The following is a 26,992-nucleotide window of genomic DNA, read 5'->3' as shown; positions in this document are numbered from 1 at the left end:
GCTATCTAACGAAACATGCTCGAACTTTTATAATACTAAGAAGTATTCGCTCACTTGGTCTTTGATTCGCTCAGTGAATGGTTCATTCAACTCAAAGTTTCTAGATGCGAAATAAAGATGGCGTCACTTGACTACAAATTGATTATCGCGCTATGTTCGTAAAGAGGCGTAGTCAGGATAATTTTGAGCCATTTTTTAATGTTGAACCTTTGGTGTTTGTTGAATCAGATATTTATACCTTTTGTAAGTTAAAGGTAAGTTAAAATAGATACATTGAGGCAAAATTAAATTTTGTTTTGTAGGGTCGGGTATGTAATATAATTTAATTTGATGAATTTACCGGATATTGAGCTTTTTTATTTATAATCAATACCTAGCTACTTAGCTCTTACGACAAACGGGTATAACAAAATAAAACAATCATTAGGACTCATAGGATTGTATTTACACCATCAGTGACAAGGTTAACATTTAGACACCATGCCTGTAACGATAACAAGATCTAGTTATATTTCAGATAACTTATTTTCTCCTAGTCCTATATCGAAGGGCCAGTAGCGCGAGTAGGTGGAATGCGAGGTACAGGACGAATAAAGCGATGACGTTTCTCCAAAGATGGCCGACTTCAAAGTCGTATTGGGCGAGAACTTCTTCGCCAGTACTCAGGCAAGGGGCGCCGGGTCTTTCTGCCACACAGGCTGAAAGAAAACAAAAAGCGCAAAATCAAGCTTGTAATTTATAACGGGGTGGGTAAGTGTGCGTGGCCAAATAGTGTGTGGTGTGTAGTTAAATAAACCTAAGTCCCATGCAGTCCTAGGTATTCGTACTAAGACGCATGGCGACAGGTTATCAGCTCAAATCCCCTAAATAGACTGTTAATAATAAATAGATTGTTTATACATATTGGTCGGAGATTCGGTGGCATTTTTTACCTAAACTTGACGTAGTGGTTAGATAATTGCCACTGAATTTCCGACCTTATTAATATATTAGAAAACTAAGTATAATTACTAATTATATGAAACGTAATAATTAGTTTAGTGTGATAACATTCGCTTCATTTCAATAGAGATGTTGTTTTTTTTTCAACCTTCCTCTTTCATTCAAAACTGTTGCCATATAAAAAAATCTTTAGATTACATTTTAACGAGCAGTGGTATTCTTTAACACCTTTTTGAATAGAAACAAGATATTAAATCTCTTTAAATGGCTCTTTACCTTTTGTCTAATGTTACCTGGTAGACCCTTTTTGTTTGAAACATGGGAATACCCCTGGTCTAGCGCCATTGTACACTACCTGTGATTTTTTCACTCATCACTAATTTAAGAGCCACGCTTTTGTCGATGTAGTATTCTCCATGCTATTTTTTTAGGGAAAAATAGGGCAGTAGTTTCCCTCTTGCCTTCCGCCCCGCAGTACTCTGTCTGATGTGAGTGTGATGGCGCCAAGAGTAGTCTATTTCAAAGCCATGCTAGGATTTCAAAGCCGTGAATCAATAGAGGGTCTATTGATTCAAATATAATTGGGTAGTTTCCTATGTCAAAGATAACTAAATATTTTAATAAAGAAAAAAGAAAAAGTAAACATTTTGTAACGTTTTTCTATGACGTCACAAGTTGCTTTTTAATACAAATTCAATATTACTAGTATAAATAGTAATTTCGTGTTTTAACGTTTAGTTATTCACCCTATTCTCTGAGTGATCTGCTGAGTGGGTCGATAGCGATAAGCGTCAAAAGAGGGAAATCGCTGACAAAGCCGGCGGGGTTGTTATCGGCCTGTTACCGGGTGAAAGCCTTCAGCGCTCCCTATTTGTCCGGCCAAGTAGTTACTGCCATCTGCGGCAAATCTACAATAAGGCACGTCAAAAAAAAGGTATCAGCCTGAGGTGTTTGTTGTTGCGATTCAATGGCTACAGTAATAAAGAGAATGAAATGATGACAACCATTACTTTGACCGCATTTTATTCAATTTTTTAACTACTTTATCAGTTTGTTTATACGTAGAAATGTAGTTCAAGTTGAAATGACTTTTTGGCCCCATTAGTAGAGATAATTTATTTTTAATTAATTCCGACTGATATCGTGGTAACGTTATGCAATACAGAAGTATTATATGTTTAATTGTTATATATTTAATAACATAATATACAATACTTCAATCAACTGTATTTACTATAAACTATGGGCACATGTACAATTTTATTTTTAAATATGAGCATCATATCATCGTAACACGGGATCCCGATCTCGCGAGATCTCGTCTACTTTTTCCGGATCAATCCCGAAGCATAATATAATGAGATCCCATTCGAGATTGGGCGACTCTCCTCGAGTTATATATTTTTTGTTTTGATTATGCTGATTTCCAAAGAAAACTTAATTATTTCGTTAGTAATATTGAAGAATAAAGGTATTAGTTTTCGTTCAAAAAATATTTTTTGTTTTAATCTTACTGTCATATGGCAGTTTTCATCCTAACCATCTTCTGAACGTGTATGTTATTTGTAAAAATTTTGACAAAGTAAAACTAATGGGAAAAGCGAAGTCTTACTATTCAGTAAGTCTATTGTGAAGGAAATTTCCAGTAGGTAGTTCAACTGGTAACACGACTCGGTAAGACTACTGGGAATAGGGGATTTTTTATGAACTAGATAAGATCCCGAAAATTTCGGGATCTCGCGGGATTGATAGTTCCAATCCCGAGGGGTCTCAAATTTACGATGTCGAGTCGGGATTGCATTAGCTTAGTTAGCTTAGCACCTAGCTTACTTTAGCCATGACCGTAAGCCGCTAAAGAGTAAAGAGGAGAGTGCTATGACTGTGTCTCGCTCGCACTTACGATATAAATGAGGTTTTTGTATCGAGTGTCCATGGCGTGCTATTCCTAATGTATAACGGTCAACTTACTTATATTCTGGACTCCATCCCACTGAATGATGCTCATCGCTTCGTTGGAGTACATCAGCCACGACAAGTGCCGTATCCATGACACGTATTTTGGTATCGAACTGAAAAATAACGCGCATTATAAAACTTAGCTCATAACATACAACCAAAGGCAGGGAATTCAAATACTTTGTCAACTCGGCTTGGAATTGGTGACTCAAATCTGAATTATCGTTGTACGATGAAAGTATGATCCAAATCAAGTAATGAGTTATCGAAGAGTAGATTATACTACACTGGCATTCAAAACTAAGTACCATACTTTTAAAATTATTTCGTAAAGTAGGTTGATAGATAGGTATTATATATTAATAATATTGATCAATATATAAAATATATACTATTGATAATTTGATAATTTAATTTGATATATATATATACGACGGAAAATTCCACTAGATATTAACTCAGAATCATGGTCTGAATCATCCCTCTGAGTATTCGTTACGATGTTACTAACACCCTGTATATATATATACAGGGTGTTAGTGACATCGTAACGAAAACTTTGAGGGATGATTGGGACCATGATTCTGAGATGATATCAAGTGGAATTTTCCGTCGCAAAAGTATGGAACAGAAAATAACTTAAAAAAAAAACGAAAATTTTCATGAATTTTCCGACTGAAAATTCCACTTGATATTAACTCAGAATAATCAGCTGAATCATCCCCCTCAGTATTCGTTACGATGTCACTTACACCCCGCGCAAGTACATACTGTAGCCATACAAGTAGGTATGGGTGTTAGTGACACCGTAACGAATACTGAGGGGGATGATTCGGCTGATTATTCTGAGTTAATATCAAGTGGAATTTTTCATCGCAAAAGTATAGAATTGTAAATAATTTAAAAAAATTAAAAAAAAAATCATGAATTTTGCGACGGAAAATTCCACTTGATATGAACTCAGAATCATGGTCTGAATCATCCCCCTCAGTATTCGTTACGATGTCACTAACACCCTGTATATATATATATATGCAGCTATATATAGTATAATATATAATATTGATATATTGATCGGCAAAACTATAGACGCAAAAAGCTGGATTATGCGGCGTTTAATATTCAAATGGGGTCACCAAACACCAACAGTAAATTAATGTCTTATGAGAATAATCACCCAATATTACAGAGAGAGAGAGAGAGAGAGAGAGAGAATAATCACACGCTAGTTGGCGAAACTATTTCAGTAAGTACCTATGATATTAAACGAAATTCCAAAGGATTACGGATTAGGTATCATGTGGTCTGTTACACATATACGACTAAGTGAAGATAAATATCAAGTTGAATGAACCATTCTTTACCTTAACTTGACGAAAAGCCCGGAGGTCATCATGAGGGAGTAATCGAATGGCACAAGGTAAGCTATAGCTATTGGCATCGAACCGAAAGCACACGAAAAGAACGAACCTGGAAATAAAACAGACAATTTTATTAATATAAATATAAACTTGCACCACTTAGTTATAAATGTATCTTAATTGAACAAACAGCCTCCGTGGTCTAGTGGTTAGAGCGTTAGGCTTACGATCTGGAGGTCCGGGTTCGATTCCCGATGGGGACATTGTCGAAATCACTTTGTGAGACTGTCCTTTGTTTGGTAAGGACTTTTCAGGCTTGAATCACCTGATTGTCCGAAAAAGTAAGACGATTCCGTGCTTCGGAGGGCACGTTAAGCCACTGGTCCCGGCTATTACCCATAAAAACACCTCCACCAACCCGCATTGGGGCAGCGTGGTGGAGTATGCTCCATACCCCCTCCGGTTGATTGAGGGGAGGCCTGCCCAGTAGTGGGACGTATATAGGCTGTTTATGTATGTATGTGTTATCTTATGTGCAGTTTTCAGTAACACAGTTGGCTCGACCTTTATAGACGGCGATACGACTCACAACGTATCACGTTGGTCTAACAGAAAGCTCGGCGTGGTGTGGGTACTTAGTTCATCTTGCGATGGATGTACCCCTGACTAAATCCGTGAGTATGTTATGTTATATTGTACAGTCATGAGCAATATAATGTACCCACTTTAGGCCTCTGTCGCACTAACATATTTGACATTTAGTGAGACTTACAGTTCAATTTGTCAAAAAAGTTAATGTGACATGGTACCAAAGTGTATACATATTAATGCTCGTGACCGTACACGTTATATAAATCTTACCACAAGCGATGGCCACGTTGAGCACCAGTATGGATATGAAGACGGTGAAGCTAAAGGCGTAGAGCGTGCTCCTCAGCCCTGCGATCCAGTACACCACCAGGGTGAACAGCGCCGGCTCTATCACCAGCCCCGGGAACTGGTGGGGAAGGTGCAATGGTCATAATAGGCTAGCTTCCAACTAGTCAAATCAGTTACTTTTTTCTAAACGTCAAAACTAGAAATTACTATGGAATTATGAAAAAGCACTCTGTTAGGTACGGTCACGAGCATTAATATGTATGCACTTTGGTACCATGTCACATTAACTATTTTGACAAATTGAACTGTAAGTCTCACAAAATGTCAAACATGATGCATAACGTTATATTGCTCATGACTGTACATCATAATAATATAAAAATGTGATGCAATTTGGGAATTGGGTCGTGTACTAAATAAAGACAGATCTAAAACAAACGTAAAATATTTTCTTTTTTCTATTTAACATATATAAGTATGATTTTTTTATAAAGAAAAACGTAACAATAACTCTTACATTATGCCATGTTCTTCTATGACGTCACAGTGTGCTTTTTCATACAAATTCCGTAGTAACTTAATTTCGTGTTTTGACGTTTAGTAAAAAGTACCTACCTGATTTGTCTAGTTGGAAACTACCCTATTATTATTACGTTTTTCTTGAATACAATTCATGAATAAGTTAATTAGAAAAAGAAAATCTTATTGACCCTTTCCGCTACGAAGGTCGTAACCACAAATTTCGAAGAAATTACCTACTTTTTTTAATGCAGTCTTACATGTTTTTGTGCCCTATAATAGGCCGTATTGATACGATGAAACAAACAACTTTTAGAACACAATACATTGAAAAAACGATTTGGAAAATCGATGGTAATTTTTTTCAAAACAGACTGACTACTGATCTTTATATTCCTAAATAACTGTTTATTTAACAAATAGTACACTTAGATAAAAAAAAAATCGATGGTTAATATAAGTAGATTTAATGCATAGTTCATTCCGTTTTGAAAAGAATAGGTAGGTAACAATATGCTAAATATTTTTATCAGTGTACGCGCGTTTTTTTTAAGCTGTACTTGACGTCCCAATAAACGTAAATTAAAGAGTGTAAAAATATATTTTTGCTCGTCCCCAAAAGTAAACATTTTGGAGTTACGACCTTTTCATTTATAAAACACAAAATATTTTTTTTTCTGAGAAGTGTGTTCTCTAATGATCCTATTCATCCTATATTGTTAATAAACGATTTTTGTTATTAAAAAATAATTCATTATGTACCTAGGTATGTATTGCATTGAAAATAACTTAATAATGTATATTGAATGGATGTGTAATTGTTTCTAAGTAGTTTCAACGCCAAATTGTCTATTCCAATAGAAACATATTATTATGATAGCATCACGCCTGTATCCCAGAAGGGGTAGACAGAGGTCAAATTCTGGAAACCACAAATATCAGTTATCTATGATCCAAACACGAATTCAAACTTATAAAGCCGAAATCAGTGGTTTAGACACCGAGCCGGGAGTCAAACCCGGGACACTACGATATAAGTCAAGCGTTTTCCGAACAGAACTATCGAGGGTTCTCAGTATTACTTTACATGGACATTACAGGCTGATCACCTGATTATCCGACAGTAAGATGATCCGTGCTTCGGAGGGCACGTTAAGCCGTTGGTCCCGGTTGCTACTTACTGATGGCGGCTCAATAATAACCTTGATAACACCAGGGTTGATGAGGTTGCTAATCCATCTCCTACACGATAGAAGAGAATGTTACTATATTGACATATTGTATAGTAATGATCTTTTCTGTTCAGTTTAGGAAGCTAATATAGGTAGGTACATTATACCTACCTACACAAACAAACATTTTTCAAACAGTTACGTCACTTTTCTATCAATCGTGTTATACGGGATCAATCAATAAAAAAAAAGAACTGGGTCAAACGCAAAACTATATATTTATTCCATATTTTTGAAATAGCTTTAAAATATTCATTTTTGTTATATTTTTTTAATTGTATTGTTTACTTTTTTTATTCGTAATCTAGTTACACAAAATTATCCAGCGTAACATGAAAATGAAAAATGAAAAATGTTTATTTTCTTTTACAATCATTTAAGCGACATAGCCTGTGTTTGGAGGCCCCGCTCTTCCATTATTACAAATAAATTGTATGTAAATAAAGCAGTGTGGTAGGTTTAAAAAAAAGACAAGTACTACGGCATGCAGATAGAATATATATCAGCACACCCAGCCCTACGATGTATAAATCTTGGGATCAGTACATATTACTAGGACATAACAGGAATAGACAGGGTGTGCCGAGTATAACACTAGGTAACATATTGTAACATTGGATAAGACAAAAAACTATTCTAATGAGTGAGATTGATCAGCGCAATTGATTGACGGCGTATTGGCGCCTCTGCACTGTAAAGTCGTGAAATGTAAATAAATAAATAAAAAAATAAATCAGTAGGTGTCGTGTGCATTGCACAGTATAGTGCGTATGTGTGAGTGTTTGAGTGTGAGTGTGTGTGTGTGAGTGTGAGTGTGTGTGTGTGTGAGTGTGTGTGTGTGTGTGTGTGTGTGGTATCTAAATGAGAATGGTGTATAAGGCGCGGTTTGTAGGTGTATGAGAATCATACTGCAACAATCATGTAATACGATCCAGTAAAGACTCGATAACATCATAAGTTTGAGCTTGAATCCATTTTAGTAAAAGTGTTTTACATTCGTAATATTTTTTATCATATATATATATATATATATATATATATATATTTCTTTATTTATTTTATTGTACAAAAAGGCAGAACGTGAATTAAATTGCCTAGTAGCAAAGACAGTTTTAGTATGAGGTACTTCAACAACAATATCCTTTCGCTTTTCCTTTTTACGGATGTCGAAGGGGAATGATTTGTGGGCTTTTAGGATAGTCATTGTTACATATAATTTTCTGACAGATACATTTAGTACATTTAGTGTATATTTCATAATTATTTTTGAATTTGTATACCTATCTAAATAAATAAATAAATAAATTTTGTTTATTTGGTTCTGTAAGTAATTAAAATATAATATTATTTTATTATATCAATTTTTTATAAAGTGTTTTATTATTATTCCGATTCCTTCAAGAGAAAAATAAACAAAAGAAAAACAACTTACCAAAGCCAACATCCTCGCGGTATAATAGATCGGTGTGGAATACAGCCCGGCTTTTAGCTCCCTGTTGAAGAGTGGGAACTCCTCGGGAAACATATGCAGGACGGAGTACATCGGACTGAAGGTGTTCTCCGCGATGATGATGAAGAGGGCCCCCTGAACGTCTTGGATGCCCGCCTGAGTCAGTCGAGCTGTCCCGAGGAAGCAGAGACCCGCTGTCAGCGCTATAGCCTGGAAGACCAAGGGTTTATTAATGTACCAAGGTTTAATCAGGTAATGTACTTGCTTTGATACATCCTCAATTTGATAAGTAGTTTTATATTCGCCTAGGCCTTCCGCTGCCTACTCTACTTTTTTTTGACTTGACTTATTGTAGATTTGCCGCAGATGGCATTAACTACTTGGCCGGACAAATGGGGAGCGCTGGGGAACCTCGTCTCAGGGCGTCGTTTGAGAGGAAGAATATTTGAAAGAATTATTCGACCCTAGTGTTTCGATAGCGATAACCGCTGAATGAGGGAAATCGTCGACCACGCCGGCGGGGTCGAGTATTGGGGTTCTGAGATTGGCCGCCTCTATGGCTGCCTACCCTACTACACTGTGACGTCATAGTAAAACGTGATAAAATGTCGTAAGTACTTAAATAAGTTAAAAAGAAAAAGTTTTTCACTAGTTTTAGATCTGTCTTTATTTAGTAATCAGAATTTCATAATTTATCTTGAAACTAGTACACGACCTAATTAGTGATGTCAGCTAACCCGTACACAAGAAAAGAAAAAAAAACTTTTCACTTACCAATTTCTGCAGTATCCTTATGAATTGCACCCGTGAATCCCGAAGAATAACTATAAAATATCTGTATACCAGCCAAATAATCTTCGTGAAGAAAAACGGTGGCTTGAAGACGTCTCCATTACCCCGTCTTGATTCCTAAAATCAAAGGAAGAGGTAAATTATTCAATAAGTACATAAATCAGTCCATTGGGAATTGGGATATAGTAATGAACTTATGTTCAATTCAATTCTTTATTGGTGCAATCATGTGTACAAAGGTTCTTAAATTAATTATTTAGCACTTACAACATGACACCCCGTCGGGGCACTGCAAATTTTCTTTCTTTGATATATCAAAAAAAATAGAAATAAAAAATAGAAGTAACTCAATCATACAATATAAAATAATATAAAATACAAAATACAACAACAGCATCAGACATGATAACAAAGAGCATTTTAACTTAATTAAATGAATTTGTGGATCAAAATAATTATTTCGATTCTAAAAACTCCTGCAGATTATAATATTTTTTATTAATTAGGTAAGTTTTCAATTTTTGCACGAAGTCATTATATTTACTAATATCCGATATTTCTTTTGGAAGCTTATTATATATTTTTATCGCCATAATATGTGCATTCTTACTGTATAACTTCATATTTACTCTGGGAAGTATCAGTTTATCTGTACGTCGAGTCGTGCGCATGAAGCGATCATTATTGGATTTATGGAATAAGTGTTCGTTTTGCCGGACAAATTTTGAAATTTCTAAAATGTATATACCCGTTAGTGCAAGAATTTTTAGTTTTTGAAAATAGGGTCTGCACGTATCAGTCTGTTTTATACTTATTAAAATTCTAATGCATTTCTTTTGCAATATAAATAAGTCTTCCGTATCCGTGCTATTTCCCCAAAGGATGATAGCATACGACAACCAGGAATGTGCATACGCATAATAGGCCTGCAAGGCGGTTTTTAGGTCAGTGGTCCGCTTGAGTTCATAAAGGGCATACGTAAAGCTCGACAATTTACCCGCAATTTTGTTTACATGTTCCTTCCAATTTATACATTCGTCTATTTCTATTCCCAAAAAAGTACAACTATCAAAATTTTTTAATTTAGTGTTATCTATCTCGCAGTTTATATCTATTTTTTGTCTTTGGTGAGGCCTAAATTGTATTAGTTTTGTTTTTTTACAGTTAATCTCTAAATGATGACTACTCAACCAGCTTTTTATGTAACTAATTTTTTGTTCGATTACGTTAGTTAAATTGCAGGTATCGGAAGTTATAATTATCGACACATCGTCAGCATATAGGACACTCTGTAGGTTAATATTTCTTATTTCTTTCGGCAAATCATTCACATAAATCAAAAATAGCAAACATCCTAATACACTACCTTGTGGAATTGATTTAAATACTGCGGCTTCTGAGGATCTTATTTTTGAAAGAAAATTGTCTTTTTCGTCTAAATAATCTATCTCAACAAATTGTTTGCGGTTTGAGAAGTATGAAGTAAACCATTTAAATGCTATCCCCCGAATACCTAAATTATATAACTTACGCAACATTATTTCATGCGAAACGCAATCGTAGGCTTTGCTCATATCGAGCATTGCACCTACGGCTATATGTTTATTTTGAACAATTTTAAGAATTCGGTCGATGAATGTGTATACTGCGAGGGTAGTGGACCGTCCCTTCCTAAAGCCGAATTGGTCGTATGTTTATGTTATGTTCCATATAACGAAACAGATAAGTACTGTTAGATAGAAAAGAATCGATTGTCCTAATCTCGACTGATACACCACTATTCTAATGAACGTCACAACACTCTAGCTTACGCATTTTGACAGATCTTATTCTTTCCGCGCATTGAAGCAATTGTGGCTTTTCGGCGGGAAACGGGAACGGGACAGTTGCTTTCTTCATTGAGTAATCTAAATAATTAATACGAAGTGGTATTTTGTGGTTAATGATCGCATTAAGTTAGTCGGAAGACATTCGCGAGTGTTATTATATTGGAGTATTCAATAAACAAAGTGTATCTGCCTATTTTCGCTTCGTGCCGGGAAGCCGCTTCATAACTCAAAAGTATGCGGACTTTTGAGTTAATTCGTTTGGGGTTCGGAGTAGGAGTCTACTCCGAGGGTGGGGGCTTAGGTTTCATCATCATCACCTTTCATCATTTCATTAATCATCAAGAAAAAAAATACGTCAGACATGGCTGTATGGGCATAGTTCCCTTTGCCTTACCCTTCGGGGAAAACCAAAACAAAAAAAAAAATCTTTCCGCGCATTGAAGCAATTGTAAAATGTTAATCTTTATTGATATACATAATAATCACTTGATCTGGGGGGTTTAATGTGACATGGTTTCAAAGTGTATACATATTAGTCGTGACCCTACAATGGACATAAGATACAGAAATAAGTACTATTAATAAGCAGAACCACTAGTTCAGGGGGGTTAAAATGGCCACATCGACATTTTGAGATTTGACATTTTGATCGCATTGCGCACTTACTTTTATATGCGCAAATGTCAAATTGCAATATTGCTTTTTAGCTGAATTGCTTCGATGTGGCCATTTTAACCCCCCTGAACTAGTCGTTCTGTTTATTAATAGTAAGTACTTATTTCTGTATCTTATGTCCATTGTAGGGTCACGACTCACTAACACACTGTATAGCATTTGCCACAAAAATCTGTTTCCTTAATAGACCCACCTTATCACCATTATCCATAAGATGGAACTCCAGATGTATTTCCATGTCGAGCTCCTTAGCAGCGTCGCTGACGGCGAACCGGTCGCATATGCTCTTGATAGCCTGCCTGGAAGCTGCCTCCGACCCTGGCGTCAGCGCTAGCACCTTGATGAAGTAGTCCGTCGGGTTGTAGGTGAGAGGGCAGTGGTAGCCCAGGCTGGAAAGGTGAGAGATATATTGGTATTTCAGTCATACAAGCTTACCTCATCACTAATTTAAGAGTCATGCTTTATCCTCCTAAGGCCCACGGCCCTACTAGTAGTACTAATCCCATTGTTTAACTATTGTGTCTGGAAATCCGGGCCTTAGGAGGATAAGTCAGTGTAGCATTCTCCACGTTACTTTTTAGGGAAAAATAGGGAGCTTTCCCTTTTGCCTTCCTCCCTGTAGTACTCTGTCTGACGCGAATGCGATGGCGCCCAGAGGAATAAGAAGACAGTTTACCTACTTGATCTTTATTTAATAAAACATTTAGTTACTCACAACATAGTATTTATAACGACATAATAGTAACGACTTGTGCTGAGTGAGGCCCTTTTATCTCAGGACATCCACCACCACCTTATGATAATTTCGACGAACATCCGTTTTGCTTTTTTGTAAGTAATTGTATTGTGAAAATTTTAAATAATGTTATTGTCTTGTTCGTGTGGCGTTCTTTTATAATAAACTATTTCTATTCTGAAAAAATGCTATGCAATTTTTATATATTATTTTATTGCTCCCTATTCGTCTAATCGTACCGTACAAGTAACAACAGACCTTATATGGTCGAGCCCTTTGCGTTTAGAAGCGAATGTTTAAGAAGTATCTAGTAATCAGGAAGTTCTATTAGGGTCACCGGTCTAGCGGTCATAGATGCAAATGCTCTTACGCATCGGGAACGGATCTCTTCATAATACTGGCATAAATCAATCAATCTATTATTTACTATTTCGAGTTACGTCGTTTCACACGATAGCAACAATATGTCGAAAACCTTCGACAGTTCAACAATATGGCTTCACCAAGATAAGTATCTAATAGCTGTATTACAGATTTAAGTATATAATATACAGATTGTGCTTGGTTAGTTCTGAATAGACTGCTATCAGTAGGTAATGATTTCTGTTGCTTTATTTTTTACTAGCTTTTGCCCGCGACTTCGTCCGCGTGGCGTTTTATAAAAAAAGAGATATTTTTCATACAAAAGGATTTTCCGTTCCCGTGGGAATTTCGGGAATTCCTTTCTTAGTGCACCTCTACGGTGCCTAAGCTACGTCCCATCCAAATTTCAAGGGCCTACGTTTAGCCGTTTAGGCTGTGCGTTGATATGTCAGTCAGTCAGTTTCTCCTTTTATATATTTAGATGGTGTAATGGTCGTCTGGCTTAACAAAAGCTGCGGGTTTAAGTCGCGTCCGAGTCAGTTTCTTTTTTCGATTAAAATTTTCCCTTTTAAGTAGGTATTTATCATGAGGTTGATGAGGTTGGTAATTCACCTCGCAACCCACACGATAGAAGAAGATGAGGTGGTGATAAGCCATATCAACCTTTGGCAGCTCTATAACAACCATGATACTAAGGTTGCTGAGATTGGTAATCTTCCTCAGAAGCCACACGGTAGTAGAAGATGAAGTGGTGGAACAGCCTCATGCAAGATTCAGTAGATATACAGTTTGTTGACAAACAAGTTTTATTTTTTAACTTGTATCAATTTGAGTACCTTAGATGAAAATTCAAATTAAAATCATCCTTGATTTCCAAAGTCAAATGGAGATAATAATCACTAGACATTTTTATTAAAATTTAAAGTGCTCTACGAACACAATTTTATAAATCAAACATGTTCTCATATCAATATCCCGTTATGCACATTTCCATTTCAATAACGTCATCTAATAGAAGAGTCTGCTTTTTATGCATTTGATATTTTATTTTATGGAGGAGCTCGGTGGCGCAGCGGTAAACGCGCTCGGTCTGCGATTGTTGAAGTAAAGCAACTTTCGCAGAGGCCGGTCATAGGATGGGTGACCACAAAAAAAAAGTTTTCATCTCGAGCTCCTCCGTGCTTCGGAAGGCACGTTAAGCCGTTGGTCCCGGCTGCATTAGCAGACGTTAATAACCATCAATCCGCACTGGGCCCGCGTGATGGTTTAAGGCCAATCTCCCTATCCATCCATAGGGAAGGCCCGTGCCCCAGCAGTGGGGACGTTAATGGGCTGATGATGATGATGATGATATTTTATTAAGGGGTATAAATTATTACAAGTTTGACGAAGCCTGTGGTGGATGCCTAGTCTTTTTGTATTTTTTTTTATTTGATATTTTAATTTTCATATTTATTACACAACTTAGTTAAGTTATTATTATAAGTTGGACAAAAAGGGTTACTAATGAGGAAGTGCTAGTAAGAGTAGGAAAAAGAGGCAAATATTGAGAGTTATTGAAGACAGAAGACGTAAGATAATTGGCCATGCTCGGTTTTTGTAAAAGTACAGAAAGCTCAAAACCATTTCGAAATAAATGAATTTAAAAAAACTCCTTATATTTACTTTTTTATTATTCAGTATTTTTGAAGATTGGTTCTTTAAAATGGACTATATTTTAAAATAAATAATAATAAAAATACATAAAAATCATATCATAGCCAATTGGACACTTAAGAAGACACGATAAATTTATTTAAAACATCATAGAAGGGAAGCTACAAGGAAAGAAAGGAAGAGGAAGACAGAGAAGAGCTTACATGGAACAGATTCAAAGAGAAGGTGAACGTCGTGTCTTATAAGGAAGCCTTTGATAGACAAGAATGGAAAATGCTACACCGACAAGAGCGTGGTTCTTAAATTAATGATTATGATAAATTATTACAAAACTGTATTTTGCATAATGATGACGTAACAGATCGGATGCATGGACAGAATGGGGACCCAACACCACCGGTTGCCAAACGCGCTCCCGGTTTGTCAAGAGTGAGATTATTATACTTAGGTAAGTATTGTGATGTGTGTTATATTGGCTTCAGTTAGGTATTTTATGGTTGGTTTATTTGCATTTGTGTATTTTGAATTCTTCGAGAGGCGTCGGTTGTTTTTGGTATGAGATTGCCGACAACGACCGAGACTGGACACACCCTATTTCCCTTTTCGGGATACTAATTTGTCCGTTAAGGACCTAAGAAGACAAATCCTTTAAAATTTGTTCCCTTTTTCTTATATTCAAAGTCTTCTTTTTCTCATTAAACAGTGATTGCAATATAATAACAGTTTTTTAGAACGTCTAAATTATAGTATATTCTTAGGTAAAATTACACTCCCTACAGTACCTACCTCTCAAAGAAGTTCAACGCAGCGGAAGCGTTACCAGCAAAGGCCACTCTTCCTTCAGCCAGAAGCACCAATCGGTCGAACAGTGCCATCAGCTCTGATGACGGCTGGTGTATGGTGCAGATGACGGTTTTTCCCTGTGCTGCACTGGCTCGTAGTAATGTCATCAGTTTCTGCGCTGATGATGAGTCTAGTCCCGTTGTTGGCTCGTCGCAGAAGAGTAGACCCGGGTCTGTGAGGAGCTGGTGGGATAAGAAGATGAGCTAAGAATAGAAGAATTAATATTCTTCTTTATGGGAGCTTTCGCAACCCTGACATTATTGATGAGGTCAGTTATTATCTACCTCCCCCTAAGTTTTTACACTTTGTATACAGTAAGCAGGTACTTTATAATTATCTAGTCGATTAGGATTACTGGAAGTAAAAACTACTTAATGCGATCATCTCAGTCTAACACAGATGTTTTATTCCAGATTTTGTTAAAAACAATAAATAAACCTGACTACAAATTTCCAATCGGAGTGTTTTTTTAGAAGTTAATTTCTTTAGATGTGACCTTTGAATATGTAAATATCAACTTGACGAGTCAGTTTAGATTAGGTTAACGGTTTAAGTAGTTAGCTATCGACCATATTGATCTACTCGAACATAGAGACCTCGCGGCACGACAACAGCGCCGCGCGTGGTGCGTTTAATATCGCGGTGCGGTTGACATGCAGACCCTGCTGATGGCGATATTACAGCTTATCACCTATCACCTTGGTCAAATAAAGCTTGCGAAAACGTGTGTACTCAGTTCATCTTCGATGTCTGAACTGTGACTAGTTAGTCACGAGTCAAATATTTCGTTATATAAGTATTTAGTGGGCAGTGGAGTGTTCTCATGAGACTGACCTCAGTTGCAAAGGCAAGACGCTTCCTCTCTCCGCCAGACAGGGTCTTCCTTCCATCCAAGCCTCCAATCCTGGTGTACCGGGCTCCATACAGCGCCAGTTGCCTTAGAAGCTGGTTGACGCGCCTCTTCCTCGCTAACGACGTCGTTCTACGGTCCATACGCAGTCGAGCCTGTTGGTGAGTGACGTTATAACTTTTGGCTCCAACTTTACATATTGGTCCTAATTCCTGTAGACACCATCTAATTTTATTTTAAGTTATACCTGCTATTTTCTTATCCGCCGAAAAATGAATATAACCCGGACGAATCAAATAGGTATCTCGCTGGTATGAAACCCGTTTGATGTGTGCTGGCATAACTTAATTCTGTCAGGTAATTGTTTTAGATTTCGTTTGTTACGATGTCTCTTACACCCCATACAAGTGAGTACGTAGAGGTCGCCATACAAATACGTATGGGTGTTAGTAACACCGTAACGAATATTGAGGAGGATCATTCAGACCATGATTCTAAGTTAATATCAAGTGGAGTTTCCTCTCAGAAATGAAAATTTTTTGTGTTTTTTTTATAATTTTCAGTTCCATACGACGGAAAATTCTCCTTGATATCAAATCAGACTCATGGTCTGAATGATCCCTCAAAGTTTTTGTTACGATGTCACTAACACTCTATCGTTTTAGGCTTTCGTAAATAGTAAGTAAGTAACTACCTATTTAATTTGACTAGATTATCTTCTAACCAATTATTATGTGAGTTATGTTCTTCTGTATATAGAACCAAAAGAAATATACTAACCATAATAGTGAGTTGTTCTATAACGGTGAGGTTATCGACGAACAGGTCATCTTGATGCATGTAGCCACTCTGGCGGTGCATGAAGTCTCCAATTGGCTGTCCGTTCATGGCAATCTCTCCTTCTACCACCGTTCCTACTGTTGGGAATAATTCCTTTTTTATATTTTTGTGTATATACACATACATACTCGCCCATAGGTGGGTAGAGCCACAAGTAATCAAAGACAATTTGCAGCCTCTGTCACACACCGGACACTTCACAAAAACAACCTCATTTTACACAGATAGGTACTACACATTGACATTATCGGACACGCGGGGTGAGGTAAACCTAGCTCAGACGCTGGTGAGGAGCGAAGAGTTGCCGTTCTATACGTAGTATTATTTCTTATTCTATGCCACTGTTGAAGTTTTAAGACATAACGCATCAGCCTATCGCCCATAACAATCGTCCATGATGTTAGAAAGGACACAATCCCTCTGTCGGATTTTTAGGACATTCCCGGGAGACAAGCAGCTGACCGTGTTCTATGTTATTTATTAGCTGCCAGAACAGCATAGAAACAACATATTTGTGTACTTATTTAACAAGTAGAGATTTCTCTGGCGTGACTTCACGTTGTAAAGGCTTTCGATGGTGTTTGGTCCTTGGCCGGACAAATGGGGAGCGCTGAGGACTCACACCGGGTAGATAACAAGAAATTAAAAAAGTTAAATTATACGTAAAATGAGGAATAACATCATAATAAAAATAATGTTACTATAAAAACTTAATGTTTATGTGAATATACTTAATTATTGGAAATCAACCGTCTAAATATATTTTCATATTAATTATTTAAACTACTAATAATTTAATAGAACGACTTCCACTTACCTGGGTTTCTATGCGCTAGAGCAGACATAAGAGTAGTTTTACCGGCGCCACTGTCAGAAAAAATATTACTTGATTATTTTGAGGTGAGTTACATTTTATGACACAACCCAATACACACACACACACACACTTACAATAACTTACAATGTTTTGTGGCAAGAAATGTAAGTATAAGAAAATAAAATAAATAAATAATGCTCTGTCAACAACACGCTGGGTACACATGGTTAATCAAAATGACATTACAGACTGGGGGGGTTAAAAAGGCCACATCAAAGCAATTCATCTAAAACAGCAATTTTGCTAATTGACATTCCTTTGCACTGCGCACTACTTTTATATGCGCTATGTCAATATTGTTATTGCAATATTGTTTTTTTAAATGAATTGCTTTGGTGTCTGCCTTTTTTAAAAGGATTTAAAAATCCGCCAGGACACCTGACCAAATACCTGTCAGTAGGCCAAGCAAGATGCCTTCTCTTTAAAACCCTAACGCTTTAACGCAACGACCAGCCAAATAAAACCAGAGTAAAACGAACAAAACTTGTAAGTAAGTACGTGTATTGAGGAACTTTCCAGGCTACGTTCCTTAACACTTTCATGGACAGAACGTCTAATGACGTTCCGATTCCAAGTTGTCATACTCTCATACTACCTATTATGAACCATCAAAGACCCATGGTCTCTGTCCGTAAAAGGGTTAAAAACGATATAGATAGCGCTGTAAAGATTTTCCTTTTGGACAACTTATTTATACTTACATTAGTAATAATTGTTGCTGGCTACTGACAATTGCATTTCCGCAAATACTAGGAGAGCACTATATTAAGTCTACCATCAGCTCGAAAAGAAGAAGATTAGTTTAAGTTCAATTTGTTGGGCTAAGCATATGTAGCTTCAAAGAGAATGATGGCGGCGATTGTACAAAGGCTAAGAGAGTTATTTCATTCGATTTTTTCTCACAGCTATCGTCTAAACACAATTTGCTAGGTATCCGGTTACAAGAGTTGATACCCCAAAATCGGAAGCAATCACGCGTAAACCTAATGTAACTTAACCCTGGTGAAATAAATGATCAGTTCCGATCGAGTGCACTCAAACCCCGTTATTTAGTTACTATGATCAGCTGTTCTGACATTTTTAGAGGTAGGTTTCGCGCCAAGAAAATACTGCGACGCTAACGCCGCGAACGCGGAACTTCTTTAGTGGTGTAGACTCTACACGCAGTGGTACGGTAACGATTAATTTCCGGGGCGGTGAGTGACAATATACAGGGTGTTAGTATCACCGTAACAAATACTGACGGGGATGATTCAAACCATGATTCTAAGTTAACATCAAGTGGAATTTTCCGTCGCAAAATTCATGACTTTTTTTAAGATTATTTAAATTATTTTCAACTATATTTTTGCGATGGAAAATTCCACTTGATATTAACTCAGAATAATGAGCTGAATCATCCCTTTCAGTATTCGTTACGATGTCACTTACACCCTGTACAAGTACGTACAGTCATGAGCAATATTATGTACCCACTTTAGAACCCTGTCGCACTATTATATGTGACATGTAACGAGACTTACGGTTTAATTTGTCAAAAAAGTTAATGTGACATGGTTTCAAAGTGTATACATATTAGTACTCGTGACTGTACAGGTAGCCATATGTATGAGTGTTAGTGTCACCGTAACAAATACTGAGGGGCATGATTCAGACCATGAGTCAGAGTTGATATCAAGTGGAATTTCCTGTAGGAAAAATTATAGAAAAATTAGTGTTTTTTAAATTATTTTCAGTTCCATACTTTTGCGAAGTTTTCGTTACGATGTCACTAAGAACGTGTACTTTTAAATAGCATACAATCGTAATTATAGATACTCTAGGTCCTTACCTGGGTCCCATTAGGGCGACTAACGTTCCTGGTTTTGCAATTCCGCTCACTGAAACAAAATCTCATATAAATAACCTTCAAAACCTATGGTAAGCGTAGTTAGGCTGGTGTCTCTTCGGGTTGAGTAGTTAGATGATTATGTGGTTAGTTCAATAATACCTAGGCATAATTTAATTCCAGACGCTTTCTACTTACTGATGTAAGTACGCAGCCCTACATGAGTCATGTCTATGAGCGCTTCCATGGGGTCATGGGGTTCGAAACAACCCTCCCCCCCATGGACGACAGGTTGGGTCATAGTGGCCACAGCAGTATTATCTAATTCTCTGATGGGCGAAAACCCCCCTTCCTCTATACTTATATATAAAAATAAATTATATGAAAATCATCATCATCATCACCAGCCCATTATCGTCCCCACTGCTGGGGCACGGGCCTCCCCTATGGATGGATAGGGAGATCGGGCCTTAAACCACCCCGCGGGCCCAGTGCGGATTGGTGGTTATTAACGACTGCTAATGCAGCCGGGACCAACGGCTTAACGTGCCTTCCGAAGCACGGAGGAGCTCGAGATGAAAACTTTTTTTTTGTGGTCACCCATCCTATGACCGGCCTTTGCAAAAGTTGCTTAACTTCAACAATCGCAGACCGAGCGCGTTTACCGCTGCGCCACCGAGCTCCTCATATGAAAATAATAATTATTATTTATCATTAATTTATAATGCATCTACTCTGTTTAATATACGTATATGTATACCTTCTACAACTTAACCTGTTTAATATTTTATCTTTGGACCGTTTCTTATTTCATATTTTATGTTTTAAAGGTGACATTTAGATCTAGATAATAGCAGAAACAACCAATGGCACGTGTTAGGTTCAGTAACCAAACACAAATACTTTTCTTGCATAGTTGATAGATTCATCATCTAAGGAGTCTGTTGAATCAAACATTCTTTTGATGATTGAACGCACCAACATTTTGCGTTTATAATCTTCCTTTATCGTGTGGGTTGTGAGGTGGATTACCAACCTCATTAACCCTGGTGTCAGGGTTATTACTGAACCGCCAAAGGCCCCTGACATGCCTCGTGTAACGACTACGTACTTACATCAGTAAGTAGTAACCGGGACCAACGGCTTAAAGTGCCTTCCGAAGCGCGGATCATCTTACTTTCAGACAATCATCAGCCTGTGATGTCCTAATCAAACTAAGGATCACAAAGTGATTTTTGTGATATGTCCCCAAAGGGATTCGAACCCGGGGCCTCCGGATCGTGAGCCCAACGCTCAGCCACTGGACCAAGGAGACCGAACGTGAGCTGAGGTGATGTGATGAACCATTAAGATTAAAAAACTATAAAAATAATTCTTGTAACCTGATCTATGGCAAGATTTACTAGTTTGGCTACCTATAGATAACTAGTGCCCGAATTGTTTATAAAGTATCCTTAATTAACTGTTTAATAGATTTTAATATGTGATAAAAGAATCTACCTAATGAACTAATTAATGACCATGAATACTAAAATGATATTAAGTTTATTTCAGATTTAATTTAAAAAATAAACTGTCTCTAAAAGCTAGTTTGTCTTTGTAATAAACGTGTCATTTAATTACAATCATTCCTAATTTAATCCAAAAATAACTTACTCAAATAATTTATTGCATAAAATTAGTCTATTTTATCTGAAATAAACTTAATATCATGTTAGTATTCATGGTATAAAATTTGTCTATTTTATACAACAAATTATTTAAACAAGTCATTGTTTGTTTAAATAATTCATTGTATTAAATTGAGTAAGTAACATTTTTTGTTTTTAATTTATTTATTTTTTAGGAAGATTTATTTATTTTATTATTTATTTGATTTATTTATTTTTTAATGTTATGGGCGATAGGCTGATCCCTTATCACCATAAGGTTCATCATATCCAGCTTACGACATCGTATCAACAGTGGCTGCAAGTCGTCTTTGATTACTTGTGGCTCTGCCCACCCCATTAGGGATTACGGGCGTGAGTTTATGTATGTATGTATGTATTTATTTTTTATTTATTATTAATTAGTAGTACGAGTATTATTTTATTAAGTATACTTACTCACGTAGTACTACTTATTTCTTATTCTATGGTAAGTATACGCCTTATTAAAGTTTTGTCTCCTTATAGTGAAAAAAGGCGCTAACGTTAAGCCATTTTTTTTTTGTTTTGATTTTCCCCGAAGGGTAAAGGTAAGGTAAGGCAAAGAGAACTATGCCCATACAGCCATGTCGTACGTATTTTATTTCTTGATGATTAATGAAATGATGAAAGGTGATGATGATGAAACCTAAGCCCCCACCCTCGGAGCAGGCTCCTACTCCGAACCCTAACAAATTAACTCAAAAGTTCGCATAAACTTTTGAGTTATGAAGCGGCTTGTTGGCACGAAACGAAAATAGATAGGTACACTTTGTTTATTGAATATTCCGATATAATAACACTATCGCGAATGGTTTCCGACTAACTTAATGCGATCATTAACCACAAAACAGCACTTCGCATTAATTATTTAGATTATTCAATGAAGAAAACAATCGTCCCGTTTCCGTTCCCGCCAAAAATGCGCAATAGGCAAGCTAATTTCAAACTAAGTATAAGTAAATATTTATGGTCTCAATTTTTACCCAGAATGAATCGAGGTTTTGTTGAAGAAAATAACATCAGAATGTGATTTTTTAAATAAGTAATCCATAAGGAATCCATATTCCTTAATAAGTAAACTACAATGTCTCTACAAGATGTCTTCTAATAAATTGTGGCTTTGTCTACCCTAAATTGTCCAAGTGTTCTTGTACTACTTATATGTAAATGAATATCTACAAAACCACACCCACACTGTAAGGTGATATAGCTGAGGGGCTGTCCAATAGACTACTTGACAACATAGTCAAATGAGATACTTTTTACGAAACGTCAAAACGAAAGCATTCTTTGGAGTTTGTATGGAATACTGTCTTGTGACGTCATCAATAAAAGCGGTGAAACGTCGTCCTCATTGTTACTTACTTAATTCACAAATAAAGTTCTAAAATAAGTCGAAAAGTAAATTGAGATTGATTTTTTACTATCTTAGACTACCTTCTACTAATCTTAATTTATTTTTGACCCGGTCAAATACCCTAGGTTAGTTAATAAGTCTTGCGTAAAAATAATACGAGGTGCTAATATCTAACCAGGCATTTTTATCATTTAGGTAATCATTAATCTTATAATAAGCTTTTTTACATAAAGTATGCTTCACATGAAGTTAATTTATATTGGATTAGGACCATCATCATCAATTTAAGAGCCACGCTTTTGTCGGTGCAGCATTTTCCATGCTACTTTTTTAGGGAAAAATAGGGCAGTGGTTTCCATCTTGCCTTCCGCCCCGCAGTACTCTGTCTGACGCAAGTGGGATGGCGCCCAGAGTAGTCTATTACAAAGCCATACTAGGACTCCTGTCCTCCGCCTATGAAATAATAGTAGGTATCTACTAACAGTTACTGCTGCCCTCTGTCAGGTTCCAGGTTACAGTCCCTGTGACTTGCCCCTTAATAGTGGATTAGGACACTCACCATTATTGACTAATCTCTTCAACTTGCCGCCTTTGAGCCGGATGTGCACGGAGACATCACGCCACACCAACGTGCAGGGTCTGGGCAGAGGAGTGGACCCCAGAAACTCTTCCACCTCCGGGAACAGAGGGTCGTACTTCGATCCACGAGTTGCCGAGTTGTCCACGAATACAATGTCAGCTGGTGTCAGTTCCTGGACAGAATACTTTTTTTATTTTTTACGCGACTGCGGTGAAGCAAAAATCTGTTTGACCTCTATGTACTTATACATATATGTGCGCGCGCCTGCGTTTTGCGCGAACGTCTGCGCACCTTAATATATCCTGTGTACCTGACCGCTTCCTTTTTTTTTTTTTGACGTGACTTATTGTAGATTTGCCGCAGATGGCATTAACTACTTGGCCGGACAAATGGGGAGCGCTGAAGGCTCTCACCCGGTACAACGTTTAAGACAACAGGCCTGAGGGTGCCCAGTTGGGCGCGAACCTCGGCTCAGGGCGTCGTCTGAGAGGAAAAATATTTGAAAGAATTAATCGACCCTGGTGGGTCGATAGCGATAAGCGAAATCGTCGACCACGCCGGCAGGGTCGTTATCGGGGTCCTGAACCGCTTCCGCTTCATCATACGTATATGGATGTATGTGCGTATGGACGTCTGTGCAAACCTAACTTCTAAACCACCTGTCAGAATTTAACAAATGAGGTGTCTCTAGAAGCGTCTCGATTGTCCGGTGGTTATAGGCTATGTGACGTCACGCTGAATTCGATGCGGCATCACTATTCGAAAAAAGATCTAAATATATAACTATTTTCTTCTTTCATACTTTTTAGAACATGATTTTTCAGAAGTTTTTGGTTTTAGTTTTTGAACTTTTTTTTACCAATAACATAACATGACAGCCTCCGTGGTGTAGTGGTTAGAGCGTTAGGCTCACGACCTGGAGGTCCGAATTCGATTCCCGATGGGGACATTGTCGAAATCACTTTGTGAGACTGTCCTTTGTTTGGTAAGGATTTTTCAGGCTTTAACCACCTGATTGTCTGAAAAATAAGTTGATTCCGTGCTTCGGATGGCACGTTAAGCCGTTGGTCCCGGCTATTAGCTGTAAAAATACCTCCACCAACCCGCAATGGAGCAGCGTGGTGGAGTATGGTCCATACCCCCTCCGGTTGATTGAGGGGAGGCCTGTGCCCAGCAGTGGGACGTATATTGGCTATTTATGTTATGTTATAATTAATTTTACTTTGAAGGTGATCAGCTGAACGCCTGCACCTATTGCATAGGTTATGTTTGATTTATATTATACTAGCGGCCGCCCGCGACTTCGTCCGCGTGGATTTCGGTTTCCGCGGTAAGAATTTCCGATTTTATAAATTGTCAAAGCCTGTGATAAACTACATTATTGTAAAGTTTCATTAAAATCCGTTCAGCAGTTTTTGCGTGAAACAGTAACAAACATCCATACTCACAAACTTTCACATTTATAATATAAGTAAGATTTTTTTAAATGATAAAATAATGATACCTGCAACGAATCTGCATAATTTATTGCTAATAATAGTCATTAATAAATTAGGAAAAAATCACTAACGACCGGAATTTAAATTGTCTTTCTTCGCATTGACAAATTACGGCAGAAAAAATAAGGCAGGTTTGTTAGTATCGTTTTTTTTTTCAAAAGAGTTAAAGACTATAACATTTTATCGTATAGATAAGTATTATGACTATTGTGAATAATTCCTTGCTTGCTGAATTTAGTGAATAATTCAGCAAGCTTCATAGTCATAATACTGTGTAGCTATCCTAAATAAAAAACTACTCATCAAAAAAAAAACGAAACACTTACTAAATTTTGGTCCACTGAACACGAGTTTAATTAAATTTTAATTTGGAACAATTATAAATTAAAAACCTTATAAACTTTATCCACTGTAAACGATATTTATTTTTTATTATTAATAAGTAGTCGCATTTAAGTAACTTACTTGATATTTTTTTGATAGGTAATAAGTAGGTACTTACAAAAGATAACCTCACGAGGTATTTCGATTTTTTTGATGAGAAAGAAACATTTTCTAAGGAAGACATATTACATTTAAGTACTTACCTACTTAATTAACAATTATATTAATACATCACTTTGGATTTACCATAAGGAAATAATAACAATAAGGTCAATAAGTCAGATAACGAATAAAGACAATAATAAAGTCACGAAAGAAAAAAAGATAAGGTTTGACATTCTAAAATAGAAAAGTTGTAGGAAAGAAATTAATCAACACAAGTGTTGCATAATGTGCATTAAGTGGCATTATGTTAATATCAAAATATTTTAAATATCACCCACATATTTATTTTACACTTTTATTTAAGTAATGTTGAACAAAATACTTACAAAGGAATCATCCACAGACGAAGGGTTGGACGTGTTATTCGTGGATGGATTTTTCGACGAGCTTTTCAAAGCTCCGCCATTGGTGGATTTCAACATTTTCCACGGCACACAACTCTTACAAAAAATTAAAAAGATAAAATAAAACAAATGTCAAATCCGATTTTGGAAAGTCATTGGTAGCGCGCGCGGGAACATTTTTATAAGTTTTTAAAAGTTTGGAATTTCGAACCGCTGCGCGGCGATACGCGCGCCTCTCCGCAAGTGCAATAAGGTGTGACATTACTCCGTACGTTAGACAAGGACGGCTTGCTTATTAGAGCGAGATAACTATATTGCTATGGCATCCCATTTGGGGCAAAATAGTCAAAAATGGGAAACTAGTTTCTCAGTTCTTTTCATAGTCTATTTAAGTTACGAAAGCTTCTTGTAAAATAATGGGAGTTTTGTGTACGTATTGAGGATTGGAAATGCATCGTGTGACATAATTGAAGAATCGATTGATTGTAGGTACTTCGGTATTTAGTTAAATCGTTCATCTCATTACGAATTTTAACATTAGGCAAGTATCTGAGTTAGGTATGCAACAATGTAAATAAAAAGAAGATAAAAAATCTGATGTTCAAACAGTCATTTGACACTGTCGTCCCAAAAAAACAATGCGTGCTACTAATTTAATGATAAGATTGTACTTCGTGATATATAAAAAAACAAATTGCACCACTTCACCTGTCGCCATACTCAAACTCAAACTTAAAAATATATTTTTAAGTAAGTACATAAAGTAAAATAGTTACACTTTGAGCGGGCATTTTTTGTAAAAAATGATACTTTTTGTCGAACCTCTCATCCGCACAAAACTACTGCAACTTCTCGACCTGTAGCATAGGAAAATAGGAAAAGTAGCTGTAAAAAAACCTCGGTACAGAGCTAGACGTTTTTAAACAATGTAGTTATAAATTTCAGTTCTTTTTTTGACGTGACTTATTTTAGATTTGCCGCAGATGGCATTAACTACTTGGCCGGACAAAATAAATTTCAGTAATTATAGCTGCCTAATATTGGCTCCCAAGCGGCAGCTGTTGCCAAACATTTCAGCCTTCTAAGTAAGCACTATACGTACTAACAGTCTAAGGACTAAGTCTTAAAAAGTAGCGGCAAGTTATCTTATGGTTACTCGCTGCTGTGTCCAACCATTCGGGATTACGGGCTTTACTTTAAGTATGAACTTACCTATGTACTCTTATCCAATTAGGTAATAACTAACGCCTAGTAACACATAGACTGGCGTACATAGTTATTAGGTAATGTGTAAAAGAATACCCGAATTGTATAATGTAATGGAAACCGATACTTATCCACATT

The 26,992-nt window shown here is 36.7% G+C and overlaps 1 protein-coding gene across 1 annotated transcript; it reads right to left on the bottom strand.

Moving 5' to 3' along the window:
- Positions 1–436: 436 nt before the first annotated feature.
- On the bottom strand, positions 437–25,797 carry LOC126367317 (protein scarlet-like). Its single transcript, XM_050010789.1, has 14 exons — positions 25,631–25,797; positions 23,236–23,428; positions 19,632–19,680; positions 17,741–17,790; positions 16,864–17,000; positions 16,068–16,238; positions 15,177–15,415; positions 11,829–12,024; positions 9,114–9,248; positions 8,322–8,549; positions 5,121–5,256; positions 4,263–4,368; positions 2,911–3,011; positions 437–698 (listed from the first exon to the last, which is right to left on the bottom strand). The coding sequence occupies exons 1-14, from the start codon at positions 25,724–25,726 to the stop codon at positions 523–525; spliced, it is 2,013 nt and encodes a 670-aa protein (XP_049866746.1). The 5' UTR covers positions 25,727–25,797; the 3' UTR covers positions 437–522.
- Between the last annotated feature and the right edge of the window lie 1,195 nt (positions 25,798–26,992).

This window comes from Pectinophora gossypiella, chromosome 6, assembly GCF_024362695.1.
Source record: "Pectinophora gossypiella chromosome 6, ilPecGoss1.1, whole genome shotgun sequence".
NCBI lineage: Eukaryota > Metazoa > Arthropoda > Insecta > Lepidoptera > Gelechiidae > Pectinophora > Pectinophora gossypiella.
The sequence above is the reverse complement of the archived record's forward strand: the minus strand, read 5'-3'. Positions and strand labels throughout refer to the sequence as shown.